The sequence below is a fragment of the Eufriesea mexicana genome, unplaced genomic scaffold (genome assembly GCF_001483705.2).
Source record: "Eufriesea mexicana isolate 0111107269 unplaced genomic scaffold, ASM148370v2 scaffold16629, whole genome shotgun sequence".
NCBI classification, from domain to species: Eukaryota; Metazoa; Arthropoda; class Insecta; order Hymenoptera; family Apidae; genus Eufriesea; species Eufriesea mexicana.
The window spans coordinates 130385-149585 of record NW_016924050.1 but is presented as its reverse complement, the minus strand read 5'-3'; the positions used below and the strand labels follow the sequence as shown (position 1 = coordinate 149585).

At 32.9% G+C, this 19201-nt stretch overlaps 4 protein-coding genes across 8 annotated transcripts; 1 reads left to right on the top strand and 3 right to left on the bottom strand.

Annotated features, from left to right (window-relative positions):
• Positions 1-192: 192 nt before the first annotated feature.
• On the bottom strand, positions 193-1876 carry Tap42 (immunoglobulin binding protein Tap42). The gene is made up of 4 exons (XM_017909227.1): positions 1678-1876; positions 1164-1502; positions 647-1044; positions 193-582 (listed from the first exon to the last, which is right to left on the bottom strand). The coding sequence occupies exons 1-4, from the start codon at positions 1813-1815 to the stop codon at positions 375-377; spliced, it is 1083 nt and encodes a 360-aa protein (XP_017764716.1). The 5' UTR covers positions 1816-1876; the 3' UTR covers positions 193-374.
• A 311-nt stretch (positions 1877-2187) lies between these two features.
• On the bottom strand, positions 2188-7391 carry LOC108554102 (zinc transporter 2). Of its 5 annotated transcripts, XM_017909256.1 has the most exons (10): positions 5679-5835; positions 5466-5601; positions 5222-5339; positions 4169-4392; positions 3976-4092; positions 3709-3857; positions 3431-3582; positions 3112-3319; positions 2786-3026; positions 2188-2706 (listed from the first exon to the last, which is right to left on the bottom strand). In XM_017909256.1, the coding sequence occupies exons 3-10, from the start codon at positions 5233-5235 to the stop codon at positions 2561-2563; spliced, it is 1251 nt and encodes a 416-aa protein (XP_017764745.1). In that variant the 5' UTR covers positions 5236-5339; positions 5466-5601; positions 5679-5835; the 3' UTR covers positions 2188-2560. The 5 variants fall into 5 exon arrangements, with proteins under 5 accessions (XP_017764745.1, XP_017764746.1, XP_017764744.1 ...); XM_017909257.1 differs by having other exon boundaries at positions 5466-5835; XM_017909255.1 differs by lacking the exons at positions 5222-5339; positions 5466-5601; positions 5679-5835 and adding an exon at positions 7000-7391.
• A 1468-nt stretch (positions 7392-8859) lies between these two features.
• Uggt (UDP-glucose-glycoprotein glucosyltransferase) lies at positions 8860-16339 on the bottom strand. The gene is made up of 24 exons (XM_017909251.1): positions 16269-16339; positions 15627-15837; positions 15321-15556; positions 15067-15249; positions 14829-15001; positions 14511-14706; positions 14220-14433; positions 13917-14137; positions 13599-13820; positions 13144-13502; positions 12814-13057; positions 12507-12713; positions 12189-12435; positions 11977-12085; positions 11705-11890; positions 11401-11607; positions 10936-11328; positions 10357-10534; positions 10078-10260; positions 9700-9975; positions 9505-9621; positions 9287-9428; positions 9128-9211; positions 8860-9047 (listed from the first exon to the last, which is right to left on the bottom strand). Exons 1-23 carry the CDS (start codon positions 16281-16283, stop codon positions 9165-9167), a joined length of 4566 nt encoding a protein of 1521 aa, XP_017764740.1. The 5' UTR covers positions 16284-16339; the 3' UTR covers positions 8860-9047; positions 9128-9164.
• A 22-nt stretch (positions 16340-16361) lies between these two features.
• On the top strand, positions 16362-18668 carry Bcs1 (mitochondrial chaperone BCS1). The gene is made up of 8 exons (XM_017909250.1): positions 16362-16695; positions 16801-16953; positions 17027-17218; positions 17373-17512; positions 17596-17790; positions 17855-18088; positions 18174-18344; positions 18454-18668. The coding sequence occupies exons 2-8, from the start codon at positions 16823-16825 to the stop codon at positions 18666-18668; spliced, it is 1278 nt and encodes a 425-aa protein (XP_017764739.1). The 5' UTR covers positions 16362-16695; positions 16801-16822.
• The last annotated feature ends 533 nt before the right edge of the window (positions 18669-19201 follow it).

The following is a 19201-nucleotide window of genomic DNA, read 5'->3' as shown; positions in this document are numbered from 1 at the left end:
TATAACTGTAAATTAATAACTATAAATAAATGTATAATATATATGCGATATGTATGCGATATGTATGCGATCTCCCTTTTTGATATGAACTACATGCCAAAAAATGAAGAAGGAACAAAACTTTCTAGAAAGTATAGATATGGAAAGAAAAAAGGCAAAACAAGTTAACAAATTTTTTACAAACGCGTTACTCTTTTATTTCTTTTGAATTACTGTCATGCAAACAACAGTAATATTATCTTTAACAGTATACTATATCAGTTTGGGAAACATATAAATAATATCAATACAATGCCAAATAAAAGATTGATAAGATACATATAAAACTCTTTTACCAGCGCATTTTTGATATAAGACAAATAATTCTTTCACATTCAACTTCTATTAGCACGATTGCCCCATCCTCTTCTGTGCGTATCTTTATATTCATCCATGGCACGTAATTGTCTTAAGGTCTCTGGATCATCTGCTTCAATCATTTCTTCTTTCTTAATATCTTCTTCGTTATCCCTTTCCTGACTGCCTGCCAAGTCTTGTAAGCACTTTGAATTTGCCTGATGCTGTTGTGCAGGATTGGGCCAGCTGAAATACAAATATTATGAAAACCGTTGAGAAATCAACGAAATCAATGAGGTTTTCTACTTACTCCCCTTCTTTCACTCGTTGTTCATAAAATTCTTGAACAGTAAGAACAGGTAAACTAGGATAACCACTTCCAAACACTTTTTTCTGCATTTCATCTCGAGTGATAATAATTGGTTGTAATTTTGGCAGGGATGGTTTATGCTTTTGCGGAACTTGCGTAGACATGGTGTCAGATTTTCCCATATTTTTCATGTGTTCTAAAATTGGCTTTTCAGCAGCTAAAGAGTTCAATTCTTCGATCGTTAAGTTTACATACAACTTGACAAGTATTACAAAATATTCTCTTTTAACTTCATCATCTATGTTTGGATCAGACAAACTTTTCTTCAAAATTTGCAAACGTGATTCTAACTCTTTTTGCTCTTTATACCTTTGCAGTTTCGTGTTTCTTCGGTTTACCTACACATAGTAAAAGACCACGCGTAGTAAAAGATTGTAAACATAAAAAATTAAAAACAATTTTTTAATATAATGATATTTTGTAATAGTAATCATCTCCAGAATCGTAGAAGTTTTACCATTTCAGTAATTAATTCTGCATTTGTTCGAACTCTCTGGGATGCATTTTCTTTCTCGCGTTCCGACGTAATCTCAGGCACATCGATATCGGTTAAACCGTAAGCTTTAACGCGTTTTAGAAAATCCACAAAATAAATTTCGGCAACATTAACGATATGCATTCGATCGTCTGTATTACATATTTTCGTAGCGAGTGTACCAAGGAAAGCTGGCAGTAAAAAGTATTTGATATTTTCTGTTGCTACCTCATCGAAACTTTCATTTTGGCTAAACATATCGACTATAGAAACTAATCTTGTTGCTTCTTCTAACATATTCATGGTTCGTTTGATGTCAGACTAAAACAAATAAAAAAGAAAATAGAGAAGACATAAATTATATATTTATATTTGAAAATTTGCGAAATTCGTATAAGACATTTACATGACAGTATAATTTCACTAAACGATTGGACAGACAAGCAAAGGAAAGTGCTTAAAAGAGTTATACGTAATTATTAATGTAATATAATACCTGAATTTTCGAACTGTTCGTAGGTTCATCTGTTTTATTTATGTTATTGAACAAATCAAACGCTTTATCGAATAACTCTGATAGGGTCGAAGCATCTTTTTCTTCCTTTTCAAAATTCGATGAATTTTCTTTCGACATAGCTGTTGTTTTGACAGTTGTGTCCGATATTCACGAAGCGATATGATAGTACCACTGAGAGTGAAAAGGTTATGTACGATCGAAAATATTTCGTCTGAAGTTGTCGATATAGCACAACGAATTTCGATAATGAAAATCCGTCATGTCGATGTCAGTGTTTGCTTCAAAATATTTCACTTTGAAAATTTCATTCAGTGCTGGGATATAAATAAATTCACACAAATTTTTTCTAGTTGTTCTTTTTCCCTTTCATTTTAATTTTATTTTCATGCATTTATACGGTTTATCTTTGTTTCATTACTTTGAAGGGAGTATAAGTATAAATACAGAATAAATCATTTCATGATAATATAATTTTATAATTCGGTTACTCGCTAAAAGTCACGTTTAAAATAAATAATTGTATCACATACTGAATAACTATTTCGCTGACAGGTAAATGAATCGTTGTATTGACTTGTAAGTAATAATCATTACGAGGTTGAAATATTTTCTCAGTCGTACGGAAAAAGGAAATTTGTCATTTTTATTTGGACAACCGTATCCATGGAAAAACACGATGCTCCTATTTTCCACGAACTATCGAGCTATTTAGTAATCATTTCAAATCTCGTTATAAATCTCGTGTCACTGATGGATCAGACTTGATCATGACAGACTTGCTCGAAAGAAAGGTAGGAAATATGTATATACATATACACTCATACGTATCATTATATAAGTGTATAATCTCAACGATCTGCAATTATTGCGACAACGACTTGCATTGTTTACAATTTTCCATACGTACATCGAACTCCTCTATTTGAAGCGTCATTTCGAAGAATTTGTACTTATCATGAATATTCCTAGTAGCGGTACGCAGTATATTGTGAGGACTTGCACCTGGTTCTGCAATAGAAAAAACAAAAGCAAAAATCAATTAAACAGCATATAATATATTTATTATAAAGGATTTGTATGCACTTACTTATAGCGAGATGTGCGGATAGCGCAGTTTTATCTAGCGAAAGAGCCCAGATACGAAGATTATGCACCTTAAGTACACCCTCGATTTGCATAAACGTATTTTCCACTTGAGAATATTCAAATCCTTTTGGAATCCCCTCCATTAAAACGTTCATCACGTCTTTGATTATTGCAATTGTGGTTAATATCACAAGAAGTGAAAAGAGAAAAGTACAAATTGGATCAACTATGTTCCAGCTTGGCTACAATTACGATTTCGATTTTATGAAAAATACTCAATGAATTCGTTGTGTGTGTGTGTGTGTGTGTATGTGTGTGTGTATATACCTCGAAGTAAATAACTAGTGCCGCAACGAAAACTCCTATACTTTGTATAAAATCTCCTAAAACGTGGATAAAAGCAGCACGAACATTAATATTCTTTTTCTCGTGAGAAAAATTTTCCTCGTCTATTCTCTCATTTTCTATATCTCGATTCGGTTTATGCGAACCCTGTCCATGACTGTGACCGTGTTGATGTAGAGATAAACCCATTCTGCAACATCAAAATTGAATTCATGAAATTGTATTACATTCCGTGTGCGATCGATTCAATCTGTCAGTCTAAATGATCGATAGTTTCGATTGAATATAATATATAACTAACACTAGATTTACCGCAACGCCGACGGCAGAGGTGATCAACATGACGGTAACATTTAATTCGAAATTTTTGTGAACTATTCTTTCAACTGCCAGATAAAAAAGAATTCCAGTGACTACCCATATCAATAAAACTGACGTTAAAGCTCCTATTACCTGTGAACAATAATGAACATCTTTATTTACGATGAAGTAAGCGTACGTGTGTATCTGTATTTCATTGAATAACAAAGGAACGAGGAGATACGGTAAAATAATCGGCTTGGCGAAAAAAACACCTACTTCTGCTCGATACCAGCCAAAGGGCATTTTTCTCGTAGCCGGTCTGCTTGCAATCCATAACGATAACAAGGAAATCATAAACGAAGCGAAATCGGTTAATAAATGCGCAGCATCTGTCGCGATCGCCAAGCTATTCGACAATACCCCACCTGAAAAGAAAAGCGATCTTTTCACTAAGAAATAATCATCTATCACAATTTTTAATTAACATTCCCGTATATGTATTGTTCACGTGTTCTGCTCGTATGTATACACATGGTATATTACCTACGATTTCTGCTATCATAAAAATTACGCATAGCGTACTAGCAAGCAGTAATTTCTTTCTTGCCTTTTTATCGATCTCCTCGTTTCTTTCTCTGTGACAATGGTCTTCCGGTACAGCTAGAAAAGACAAATAAGCCAAAGAGAATTAAAATTTCCTCCGAATATATTCATTGTTTCAATTACAAATGCTTACTGGAAGAATTTTGTTGGAAATTGGAGCCGCCGATGGCAGAGGCAGCGGTAGTAACGGTGGCGGTCTCGTCGATCGATGTAGCACTCTTTACTATCGTACAGCAACCCGATAGCTTCCCGTGTACGCAAAACACCACCTTCCTTGGCGAGGCTTCGTTCTCATCAACTTCATTGTTATTTGGTGGAATGCTCGTCCCATATCCATACACAGCTTTGTCTTTGAAACTGAGGAATAAACAAAAGAACCGATTGATTTCTGATCCAACGTATGCTGCTGCAACCACGTGGATGCAACATAATTGATCAACATGCCAGCGACATACACCATCGATTCCGTTGGAATGAGTTCTGTTAACTTATGGAATCTCGAACTTGTCATACATTGCGAATTCTCCTCGATTTTATGATACTCCATACCGTTACCGCCGATCTCGTTTTCAACCTAATGTTTATACCTTATATCAACTAGATAATCGAAGCTAAACTATCGTTATACGATTCCGTGCTCGTTGCGTTCTTCTCTCTTTGTTTTCGATCGCGCGGAAGATAACTGCGAACCAATATCTATGATTACGACTGAATTTATTATCGCACCGTCGTTATTCGATTTCCGAAACACGCAATCGATACTCGGGAAGTATCCCACAAACGAATCACCTAGAAAACGGTACAAATAATGCTAGCTTCTTTGATACAAGTGAGAAAAAAGGAAAGAAAATAGAGTAAGAAAATAAGAGAGATATAAGATATTTGACTCGTTCGAAGAGGACTTAAGATGCCAGTGCTCAATCACTTAATCCCGCTTACGATCTATGCCGCACGACCCTGAGCGTGTTATCGTCAGAAGAAAAATGTCATTGTCGTGAGCATCTGGTATGTACACCGTTGACATATCAAAACAGAGAGACATACGTGGTTATGCGTCTCGTTTATTTTCATCGCTTTCTGAAAAATCCTACAAATTTTATAATCTCGTTATGCGTACACAAATGTATGTGCGTGTATGCGTGTATGCATTAGTAGAGAAACGCCGTTATTTACGATTATTACTGACTTGCTATCGATCATGGTGTTTCCTCCTGTTCCTTGGCTTTTTTCAAAATGGCTAGGATTGCCGCCGAAAATTCAAACGCATCGCACAAGATAAAGTAGAGAATACCAAGGAAGCTCGACTGAAAGAAGACGACGATGATGAGGTAGGAACTCTCGATTATGTGAGATCGCGCGTGATACGTTTAACGATCATTATTGGTTCTCGTGTAGTTCTGTATCAGACAATAAGATATCATCGAGGATACCGTGTGCAAACGCGTATTTGTTAGGCCGTTATCCGTAAAAACGATTTCTCTGCAGGAAAAAACGAACTCCCGTGATGATAATGCCGTGTGCAAAATTGTCCGTCCGATCGAACCGTATAGTCCTCATTTCATGGTTCTAAAAAAAAGAAACAAGCTAAGAGCGGTGGTACGTTTTAAAAGGCATAATATAAGGTGTACCATGTAGCAACATACGCGTGTCGTTTTCTTTCACAATGTGCATTTTCTTTCTTATTTCCATAGTCTCTACTCATTTAATCGCTTTTCGAGCAATAGATCAACTATTACGCATACTACGTACGATAAAATATACGACCGCAATTCGAAATTGTATACTTTAAACATACGTAAACACGAGATAATCTTAATCGATATATGATTGAATTTTTTCCACGTTCGAATGCTATTTCGTCTATCAGACAGCGACACCTTTTTCCTTTTTATTGCAATCAAGCTTGAACGAAATGCACTTCCTGATTTTCATACAGCATGGCCGTCAGGCCTGTGGAAACACTCTAAAGTTTCGTTTTATCACTGATGAGATTGCGACGAACTTCGAATCGAGCAGGTAGAAATTAAACATATACAAGAAACAATAAGAGCCATAATAAAGGAACCAGTATAAAAGGAAGGAATTATTCGAAAAGAAAAGGGAATGTACCGTTGACGGAAGAGTATTTAACACAAGTATGTGAATCATATTTTCACCTATGTTATTGCTTGATAGAGAAAATTAAATAAAACACATGCATCAGAGATACGATGTAAGTATCTAGTCGTAGCCGTATTTTTTAACGAAAGAATGTTTCTATTGTGAAAACTGTAAATCGAGAGCAACGGAACGATGTTTGCAAGAATGCCGATGCCAAACGTAGCACGCGGTTCGTTGTTGTACGATGAATTTACTAGGTGGGAGAGAAAGTGGGGAGAAGCAATCCGATTCGATTCGATCCGATCGGATTCGAAACGATATTCGAACTCACAGCTTGATCCTTTCGTCGTCCATGATCCTTGTATGGGACGGTTGCATGTGTATATGTGTGCATGTGCGTGCGTGCGTGCGTGCGGTGAACAGCTGCGTTGATCGCGACGTGAGAGTCTCCGAATCAATTCACGGTTCGGTAGATCGATCGAAAGTATGGAGAAGAAAAGCGAAAGGGAAGACAACGAAGACGCGATGTCGCAGACGGGCGGACGAAGCGACACGAAGGCGAAAGAAGGGAGCGCGACGGGACTGTAAAATAGCAGCGAGTTATTAAGTCGTCGGCCGATCAGAGAGACGTGGATGGACTGTACGCGCGTCACTAGTTACATAAACAACGCAAACCGATTGCCACTTCATGCTGCCTTCTAGTAGAAGACCCTCTGTCCAGTCTAGTCCGTTTGTTTTAGCAGATAGCTTAACTCTCGTTGAGTTCCGTCTCCGTTTCTCTCTTTTCTTCTTACTCTTTCTCTCACTATCTCTCACTATCTCTACCACCCTACTCTCTCTCTCTTTCTGTGCTTGAAGATCTACCGATTTCCTTCCTCTTGTTCTACCGCTTCTCCTGCCACCATCGATTCCCCCACTTTGCTTCCTCTATCTGTTTCTGCTTTTCAAACTTCGTATCTATTCGTCGTTCATTCCGTCCTTGTTGCGCTTCGCATAAGATAGCCTCGCGCCTTGATATATCGCGCTTTCCTGTTTCCGTCCGTTATTTTCTGACGCTTCTTCCGTCGACCATTCTAATAAACGATCACGGTTGTTCCAAGTTTCTCACGTTATCGACACATTATAAATCGATTAAATCAATCTTCCCAACTATAATTATCGATCGTTCGCTTCGATGAGATCGGAAGTGACTGCGATTGAAACTTCGTTCAATCGATTGTACTCCGTTTCCTTATTCCCCACCCTTGTCCACGAAGTTTTACTCCTTTCGATTTGCTAATATTCGATCGCTCGCACCGATTTCGATCATAGATGGAGTTATTGGTAAACAAATATAAAATCTTCATAACGACAGAATACAAAAATTCTTCCGATGATCTACATGCTTGGGGACAACGTATGCACGATTCATTATGTTAAGGCTTTCTTTCAACATTCGAGTATCAACGATCATTTTTCGACAAATCGTTCTCTTCCAAGACGAATTTAAATCAGACTTCAATCTTTTTTTCTTTTAATCTTAGATGTAACATTTTTTTATTTTAAAACAAAGTGACTTTTACTCAAGTTTGCCTAACCGAAGTTTGCTTTTGTAAAGTAAAAAAAGTTTACAAAAGAAACTTCGAGATTAAAAATTAATTAAACATTCGAAAGTGATTAAACGCATATTTGATAGTGTGATAACAATACAAACAAGGTTGATCATATTTTGTCATAATAGCGATAAACTCGAAAATAAAACGCTTTGAAAGGTATGATACATACTTCTATATTTATATATGTATAAAGTTAAAAAGATTCGTAAAATGTATAGATACCAGAATTTAATCGTATAAACTTTGAAAAAACGTGTGATTTTAGAATATATTGATATATGTTTACGCTGTTGGTGTAAGAAAAGTTAAGAAACTAAGAATAATCGAATGATGAGAACTCAAAGTTATGAGTTAAAAATTTATATCACTGTGATTATATTGCAAACTAACGCAAATCGGATCATTGAACGCTTATCTAACATGTTCGTTATTAAACTATTTCATTGATCAACTATTTGCAATATTTTCATTGTTAACGATCTATAGTTATTATAATTAAAGGCACATAAGCCTTTGATCCTAGTAAAGATTAAAATCAGTGAAATTACGTACAATATGTGATTGCTTCGTATAGGCTTATCCATTCTTGTAACAAAATGCAGGTTTTTACTTTTCAAAAGTACCGGCTTTTCTTTCGATTTCGTTGAACAATACAAATAATTCAATCAGGAAACTGTTATACACGATACGCATAGAACAACTTGGCTCGAGCGCGCAACTAATCTATTACGTTTGTGTTTTTCTACTGACGTAAAATGTCATTAGTAGCGAAATGTATTCCTTCAAAAACTAATTTCTACTTAATTTTTCACATCATATAATTAAAGCAACCTATCATCAATCCACCATTTTCTTCTTCAAAGTACAAATATCCTTTTTAAACTTAAATTATCGATCGAAAAGTTCCTTTTTCATCCCATTACTCTCTTGCTCATAAACAAAAATGGTAATCAAGTTCACATAAAACTAAACGTTTCTTTGCTTTATATAGTAAGTAGTAAACGAAAGAATTTTCCATTCACCAAAGGAACCTGCATTCATAAAAGGTATTTTACAAACGTTACAAGTTTATTTCTTACAATTATTAAGTAGACAATACAAAATCACAATCATGTTAACAGCACGGTCATAGTTCTTCAACTACGATAAACTACTACGATATTACGACAACATATTATTTTCGAACAACGGGATGTTTCGCCAAATTTCAATTACAGTCAATCGCGATGTTCCATGATATTTTGCAATGCAATGTTTTGTCTACATGTCGATTTGTCACGATTCTTTATCTACTGGTTATCCAAAGAAATTGTGTTGCTGTAACAATGAACTTGTGAACATTAAAAATAATCCATTTTTTGAAAATTTTTCGTACAATGTATCGTTTCCTCTCTTACTTTATTAACTGATTTTCGTATCTTATATCATATTTCCTTATAATTCTTCATGCTTCGCAAAATCTTCCGTATTTTCAAACGTTTCTAAAACAAAAGTATAATTAAAATGAAAAATTACGTAAATGTGTCGTTCGGAGATTACAATAGTCTAATTGATACCATTCGCTTTCTTTTCAGTTTGCCCATTCTCATTCTCTAATTTTAGTTGCAAAGCTTTTATTTCTTCATCGTATCCTATCCATTCTGGTAAAATACGTACGGCAGCTTGTAACTTAGCTTCTTTAGTCATTGGATTATTACACTGCGATATGATAGTGGAATATTATATGTATACTTTAACGTTACAAATTTATCGTGAATGTGTAAACTGTATTTACCAAATCTATAGTTTTAGCATATTTTTTGGACGCATCGTCGCACCAAGTTTCACACCACAACCATTCTTGTGGCAATGTTTTAATAGCCACTTGGTGAATCATATTATTAGGAAGATCCTGAAATGACACGCTATTTGTAATTGTTATATATTATTTGATCAACTTATGTCATGTTATTATTAGAATCACACGGACTTGATCCAAATTGGCTAAACTATTTGGATCTTGACTCAATGCTTGATACTGTCCCCTTAATCTATCTCCTGCTGCGATGCGTCGAAATCGCTTCAGATCTACCACGTATAGAGCACTAATGTGATAAGCTCGCCCTTGTAAATGATTTCGCCAGTAACCTTGTTTCCAAAATCTAAATCCATCCATTTCTTTCCTACTGTTACAAAATGGAGTATACGCGTACGGCGCACCACCAAGATCCATCGTTGCTAATTCTTTCAAATCCGCTCTTACAACCTAACAAAATCGTCATATTCTAAACAACTTATATTTATCGTTGTAAACTGCAAAAGATAACATCAATAGTAAAATATCACAATAATTGCTTGTAAGTCATACCTGATCAGCATCAACAAATATTATCTTTTTAACATTCAATGGGAATAATACGTCCAAAAATAATATTTTATAACCCCATATAGTTCTTTGTTTTTCTGTTTGTTGATGTAGCCAACGGGGCCATTTATATTGTACTAGCTCAAATTCAAAACCATATTCCTTTGCCATATATGGCAAAAAATCCTAGCAAAAGATTTGATTTGTTCATTAGTTAGATCGTGTTCCTATTACATCTTTTGATTTGTTTATTAATTCGATATCATGCATATAATCGCTTACTTTTAATGTTGGTGAAAGATAATTCTTTAGGAACCAAAATTTTACAGGACTTTTGGTATGCTTTATAACGCTCAACATCATAATTTTCAGAAACCTTTCATATAAATGCCCAGAAGCTAATGAGAAGATATTTAACTTCTCGTCCTGATCGTCGCTATCATCCGCTGTTGTAAATGTCCTAATTTCGAAGAGAACAACAAAATTATGAAATGGAACCAGAAAATTAAGTGCCCTGTTATTGACTTTTAGAAATTTAATGTAATAGAATGGGTATATAAGTGTTGTACTACAATGAAAAATGCACGTTTAAGATAGAGAATAATCAGTAACATAATTATTTCTACACGTTACACGTTATGCGCGATAATGTTTAAGTAATTATGGTAAGCTTACCAAAATTTGGAAAAGCTAAAAAAAGAGAGAATAAATAGAAATTAAGGTCAAAGGACCGACGGACGACATACTAAATGTATTTCATATTTTATTTTCTTAGCACCAACTATTGCGCTTAAAACTATTCTAAATCAACGTAGTTGACACACAACGTATCGAAAAACAAACAGTAGTAGTTTAACCTACCTAGAAATAGAGTTCCATAAGCCAGAACTTTTATCATCTTCTGATAAAAGATCCATTCCCACCTTGTCCGGCTTTTTGGATACTTTGACTTTCAACACGTGGCTCCTTAGAGAACTTATAAGAACCTTTACGTCGTTACCGTTTTGCAAAACATCTTGACCACTGATAGTGGTAAAATCATAGATTTCTGCCGATCGTCCTTGACGAAGACGCAATATCCATTCACCTGGATTTGCTTTCAACTGAAAATATCCCAAGTTTGCCATTACTATAGTGTCCACCATTAACGGATGCTTTTCTGTTCCCAATGTGATTTGTAACCCACGAGGTGGATTTCCAATTACTGCTTCAAAACAGTGACCTTCGAGAAGTAAATACTCTAATTCAAATTCACTGTAACAACAAATATTCGATATACAAAGAAATACATTTTAATTACATTTTTTTTTACTATAATTTATTTACCTGTGCACTCCAATCGCTACATTGTCTAATTTAATATTGTCTAAATCGTAAACACTCCTAACTACTTCCACTAACCAGTTTTCTGGTGCATGAATATACTGTGTCAAAAGAGATGAAGATGGTAATTTTGTGAATTTTGCCACAGCTCCATTAACACGTCCATCAGATGAAAATTTTAATTCAGGTTCAAATACAAAGCGATAAAAGCTGAAATAACACGAACATAATCATTGAATAGAATGAATATCTTCCTGTTGTAAATATTTCCTTTTCGATCAACTTAGGGTATATATATATGTAGTACCTTTTCAACGGCATGTCGCTATTTTTATCTAAACAATTTAAAAACACTTTAACATTGCAGTTTAAAGACTGCTGAAGCGTTTTTAAAATTGGACCCAATTTTTGAGCGCCGCGAGATACTGGATCAACAATAGCGATTAAGTTGAAAGCCACTTCATTCGGATTCGGCGTTGGAATCTTTATGGCGCTAAATATATAAACCAAAATATTATGAGTTATGTATTCATTCATAATTGCTCACCAAAATTATTTTCTCGTCACTTTCACACTTGCCTGTAATCATCACCGTAAAAAGGAACATGAAATCGATTTCGCGTTTGAGGGTGTGATGCTAGCAAAGATGTAATTTTCATTATCATATCATCCGTGACTTCGTTCTTTTCTGCATAAAAAATTCAGTACAATAATATCATAAGAATATTATTACAATAATACAAATACCACAGCTTTACGTTATATGTGTTTTCATAATTTGACTTCCGTACCATACTCATCATTTTCCAATAATTCTCCCTTTATTAATTTTTTAAACAATTTATCGTCATAAGTACTCTGACTGAATCTTTCTAATAATGAGAAATCTTCGCTTGTAAATTCTTCACCGTCATCCAAAGGACCAATTAATCGTCCATTACACACAATTGCTCTAACTCCTTTTTCTAAATTCAATACTGTTTTAACGTATCGACGATGCATAGATAATAAAATTTTTGACTGTTCCGTTATATCTTCCTAATTTTGTAACAGTTTGTTAAATATTTATCATATTTGCCAAATTAACTATTTTCAAAGAAAATAATTACCTCTGTAAATCCTGTCATGTCAATTTTGTCGCTGACGTTAGCAATATCTTCCTTAATTATGTTACGAATTAAACGCATAGCCTTTTCTATTGGAAAGCTATGTAATACAGCTAATACGATTTGATTAATATCGATCGTATTATCAGCATCATTCGTATCTACGTGTGGATTAACAATTACAGTAATTCTGACGTCCGCATTCGACTCCTGAATTATAATCATAACAATTATGTTCAAATATTAATGGAAATAATCTGCATCTTTATAATGCAATTATGTATGTAAACAAATATAAGAAATCACTTACAATGTATTCGAGTGCCTCACATAATAACTGTCTACCTGCTGAATCATTTAAATCTGTTACAACCCAAAAAGTATATAAATGGTGTATATTTGTACGTCGTGGTACATATATATAACGCAATATGCTCATTAGCCAGGTTGAGAAATCTTGAGGGCTCCATTTGTTATAATCTTCATCATTAGGTATAGTACCAATTAAATTTAACCACGTGTGCTTCTCTGGTTTTAATATTCTCTCGTTTAAGCTACAACAGATAAAAAAACACAGAAATTATATTGAATGAAATGGCAGGAATCATATGAGTAAATATTCTATATTAAAATCGTATACCGAGGCATAACATTTGGTTGATTCATAATATAATCTACCACATCATCTTCTTCGGTTATTTCTCCTCGATACACAGCTTTCTGTAATGCAGGTGTTTGCGACATTATAGTAGATAGAACAGCTTCTTCAAATGAATTGCTATTCAACTGATCAGATGACAAAGGTACACCATTTAATAAAGCTTGTGGAAATTTTTTAAAACCAGATCGCTTCACAAAGTCACTGGCTAAATGACGCCCTACATCATATTCAGATTCTTCACCAAGGATATAATTTATATTAGCAGACGAATCTTGCAGTTTTATTGCCTTCTTTATGTCTTCTACGTCCATTTTTTCTGATCCAACATAATTTCCTAGCTAGAACAGGATATTACACATTACTATGTTTCATTAATTCCCTATATATGATCAATAAGGCCATACAGTAAATGATCGTATACCCTAAAGCCTTACGTCTATCAGAAATTGTAAAGCATGTTCCGATCCTTTACTTTCCGCAAAATAATGATACGCATTATTAATTGCAACACTGGCATCTGTTAGTCCAGTTACAGCAGTATCATAATTTGTTACAAAAACAAAACCTACTCTTAGTGGAGCAGAATGTAGATATAAAGATTGTGCTAAAGTTATCAGAGGAATAGATTCTCCACTTAAAGGATCAATAATTAGTACCTGTTGGAAAATACAATTTTTAAATAGATTTGTGTTTTTGCAACTGTTTATCATTACATTTTAATTACTTTAGGTCATTGATTGATGTTTACAAACCAAGTTGTACAAATTTTTCCTAATATTTCTGATCATTCCTGGAAAAGTTGGTCTTAATAATTCTGTTAACGACGACGACCATCTTGCATAAGCTGCATCATGTTCAATATCGTTTACCCAAATTATAGCTGAATCTCTTATATCCATTGCGAATTCTTGTTTATCCGTATTAGTGGATAAATCTAAAGTTAATAATGTGCTGATCTCCTTATTATTAAATCCTACAAAGACAATATCCATGATGTTACTTGTCTTTCATTTCATATTTGACAAGTTATTCTTAACATGTAATGCTTGCCGTACCGATCTTACGAAGAGATTCCATTACTCTTAATTCACTTCTTAAAGATTCTAGAAGACTGAGCACATCTACTGCTTCTAAATCGAAAAACAATCCATTAATGAAAAGTGCAGTCTCTGTGGGTTGTATATTTAAACTTGCAGAAAACATTGCTTGATTGAGTTTCATTTCTTTCTTCATTTCACTATTCACTTTTGTTTTAATTAAAGATTTCGCCTTTAAATAAATTAAAGATCGTGATTAATAAACTAAAGACGTCGAATATTAGCGATAGGATTATAAGAAAAATTTACTTGTATTGGAAAATTTTGTGAAATATCCGTTAAAACATTAATAGCTTCATTTGTGGGAGAATTCATTATTCTTTCAGCTGCTTGATGACTTAATTCTTGAAATTGCCACACTTTTAAAGCACCAATTTCTTGGCTAGTTTCAAGCAAATGTGTTTGTAACTTATCCAGCTCTAATTGCTTGTCAGGATACAAATTTCTAAAATAATCAAATTTTATTGTAGTAATAGAAAATAAAATAAATATAAAAAGCGATACATGTGCTCTAAAATTAACATAAAAATAAGGTCTACTGGTGTATTAAGAATGTAACCACCTTACTTTAAAATTACAAAATTAATTCCATGTATTTCCTCCATGCTATCATTTATGGTCTCTGAATTTTTCCCTGCATTATCCTTAATATCTGAATCATCTGTTGCCTTATACTCCGTAGACTTCATTTGCAATTCTACCCCATATCCTGATAAACGTACATGTTTATTTGTTCTGTCCTACGAATGTTTTTAAAATGCTATGAAATTGTTATTGTTATTACAATAAATATACTTTATAATACCTTTAAATAATGTCGTAAAATATAATTAATTCCACTGGTTCTTGCAAGAGTTTTTAATTTGTTATGAAAATCTGAGAATTTTGGTGTTCCAACCTGACCATATAAAATAATAATTTTTTCTGGGTGCTGAGATACATGATAACGATGATCTACACTGTAGATATCCGGATTTAACCAAGAATCCTTAAAATTATGAAGAACATGGAATTTTAATCCATTAACATCATACATTAATGTTCAAATGTACCACTTACTTGACTGGATAATTTTTCTAATTCTTCTAAAGAACAGGTGAATATTCCACCAATATCCACTACATTATAACAATCAAAAGCAGAAATATTTTTATTTTCTGCCATTTGTGTAAACATCTCAACTCGTGCTGAATAAATTCGTAAGGATAATCCTAATTTCATTAATGCTACCTCTGAGGGGGATAAATATTTTTCAGCAAATTCGATAACAGCATCATAGTTATCTTTCTCCGTGACTATGAAAGGAAAGTAGTACAATATTATGCTGTTTCTAATTTAACAAAAATCAAAATACTTAGATATTACCATTTCTCAAATCATAACTGGCAAAAGTATCTATGAATTTCCAAAAGTAACTTGGATTTTCATCATTTAGATATTCTGCAGCTTCAAGAACCAAAGGTGTTTCTTTCCATTTTGCATTTATTAAAGTAGTCACATACTTGTTCACTCTTTTATCTGCTTCAAAACATATTACACAAAGTAACAAAAAACAAAGAAATGTAGTTAACCGCATCTGTAAGCAACACCAAATTGTTTATAACGCCGAAACTAAAAGTAAAATTGTAACAGATTCAATAAAGCTGAAAAATTAGCGTCTTTGTAACAATACTGTGACATTTTGAGGATTTAAAAAATTCAGGAAACAAAAAATTATACCTTTAATGTGCTACGAGATAAAATGATCAAATTTCTAAGCGTATCTATTATACATAAAAATTCATTGTCACAGTAATATACTTTTATCGTTATCTTGGAATGATTGGGAGATTATACAAATTCTTATTCATTATGATGTTGAGCTATCGAATAAAACGAGAAACAATATGGTCAAAATGATCAAAATTATTAAAAATAAGGATAATATAATTATCAATCAAATAATACATTTTCACAATAGCGTAAATGTGGAAAAATTCGCCTTTCTTTTTAACGAAATTTGCATACCTTTAAATTTGCCATAAAATTAATATTATAGAAGAATTGGTTAACGATAACAGCCAATCCATGTAGAGCACGTGCCGGTAAATATCGCACTGGCAAAAGAGTTCGATATGTCTATATATCGTAAGATTACTGTACGCACAGGTATACATTTACGAATTTCGTAAAGTACAGATCCCGATGTGTTAAAAGATGCTACGAAATATCGGCAATGTACTCTTTCTATAAAATTTGAACTATTTCCAATTATATAGATTATCAATACGTTTTTAAAAGAAATCTATAAAATTGTGTTGTTTCTTTTGTATAACTTAAAAATATATATTTCTCCGCTTTTTACTCTTATAACCTTATAATATGCTCCAATTGTACAAGATTAAATTAAGAGCAATTTCCTTTATAATTACATCATTTTAAACATAATATAAGTGTAAGTTAATAAATGCTGTATGAAACAATTAAACATTGTTAGCATATACGATACAGCATATTAGGAACAATTTAATGCTTAAACAAATTTAACATTTCTATTTAGGAAAGTAATAAACAGTTTCATTATGACTATAATAGATTATGTACAAACTTTATCTGATAATCCTTATTTTGGAGCTGGTTTTGGACTCTTCGGAATAGGTGCTGGGGCAGCTTTATTACGGAAAGGAATGCAGGCAGGAATGATATTTTTCAGGTATTATTTATAACTAAATTGCACATTATCTATTGTTCAATACCATGTAATGTTTAATTTTTTACAAGTACAGGCGACATTATATGATCACCTTAGAAGTTCCATGCCGTGATAAGAGCTACCAATGGCTTTTGCAATGGATTACACAAAAAGGTGCAAAGGAAACACAACATCTTTCTGTTGAAACAAGTTTCGAGCAAAGAGAAACAGGTCACATAAAAACTAGATATGATTTCATACCAAGTATTGGAACACATTTTATTAGGTTAGAAGTAACTGTACTTATCACTGCAAAATTTCATATTGCAATGACAAGTATGAAATACTTTTGTGATAGTTCAAAAATTATATTAATAAAAGTTATTTGGCAATTGAGTTATGTGAATTGCAAATAACTTATTTACTGTTCAAATTAATAGATATAATGGGAATTGGATAAGGGTAGAACGAACTAGGGAGCAACAAACTTTGGACATACAAATGGGTATACCATGGGAAACAGTGCAACTTACTGCACTTGGAAGAAATAGAAATATATATTTTAATATTTTAGAAGAAGGTGAGGTACTAATTAACTGTGTCTAATTATCACTAAAATATACAAATTTAAAAAATTTTTAAATAAACAATTTTTATTTATAGCCAGGCAAATGGCATTAAAAGAGTATGAAGGCAAAACAATAATGTATACTGCAATGGGAAGTGAATGGAGACAATTTGGACATCCTAGAAAACGAAGACCGCTAAATTCGGTCATTTTAGATACGGGTGTTGCAGAAAGGATAATAAATGATTGTCGTGAATTTATAAAAAATCCTTCGTGGTATAGCGATCGTGGTATATAAATAATACTTTGCAGTAAATGTTGTACAGAATAGAAGATACATTATTAATTATCTAGGTATTCCATACCGGCGAGGATACTTATTATATGGCCCTCCGGGTTGTGGTAAATCCTCATTCATTACTGCGTTAGCTGGTGAATTAGAAATGGGAATTTGTGTTTTAAATTTATCAGAGCGAGGTTTAACAGATGACAGATTAAATCACCTATTAGCAGTAGCACCACAACAAACTATTATACTTTTGGAAGACATTGATGCCGCGTTTGCTAGTCGAGAAGAAAGTAGAGAAAGTAAGTAGTAAATTTAAAGAAAGAATATAAAATTATGCGGTATTAGTTGTTTATATTCTTACTATTTCTGTATACTTTGTTACAGTGAAAGCTGCATATGATGGTTTAAATAGAGTTACATTTAGTGGTTTGCTTAATTGTTTAGATGGTGTTGCTTCTGCAGAGGCAAGAATTTTGTTTATGACAACAAACTATTTAGAAAGATTAGATCCTGCATTAATTAGACCCGGTAGGGTAGACGTAAAAGAATACATAGGTACAGTTATAATATTTGGTGAATTATTATTATATTTCTTAGTAATTGAGAATTAATTAATTTAACGCGATTGAATATGTATAACGACTAGCATTATTTTTCATTATAGGTTGGTGCAGTGCAAATCAAGTGGAACAGATGTTTTTGAGATTTTATAAGAATATTGACAACAAGGCAAATGAACTTGCTAAACAGTTTACAGAATCTGTATTATCAGAGAAGAAACATATTAGTCCAGCGCAAATTCAAGGGTTCTTTATGTTTCACAAAAACGATCCTCAGAATGTATTAAAAAATGTTTCACGTATATGGGAAATTACATGATAAATCATACTATTAAATAGTGTAAAATTTAATTTTAAATGACGAATTCTTATATCAATAAATTGGATAACTATAAAAGAGATGTATGTAAGGATAATGAAGCATGTAATTTTAAATATTGTAAGTTATTAAAGTTTTCATATTTATAAGGATCATAAATATTAATCTGTCAATTTGTCAGTGAACTGTTTTTATTCCTGAAACATTTGTTAGTATAAATTTAACATTAGATCTACCAAAGGAGTCAAAATAACTTGTTTTAGAATTTTTATTTTTATACATTTGCTGAAAATATGTCGCTGTCTTTGGTAAAATTAATATTGATTTTTGCTCAAATAGTATTGTAATTTTCATTCTTATTTCCATTATACCATTTTAAAATTAATATCAATTATATGTTCTATATTTAGGTACACGTTGTAGGTAGATAATTCTAGTGTTAACAATAATAACATGGCACAAATTTTTTATTTTTACGGTAATTTATTTCGCATATTTCATTACCACATTGTGAATGACGATTTAAAGATAAA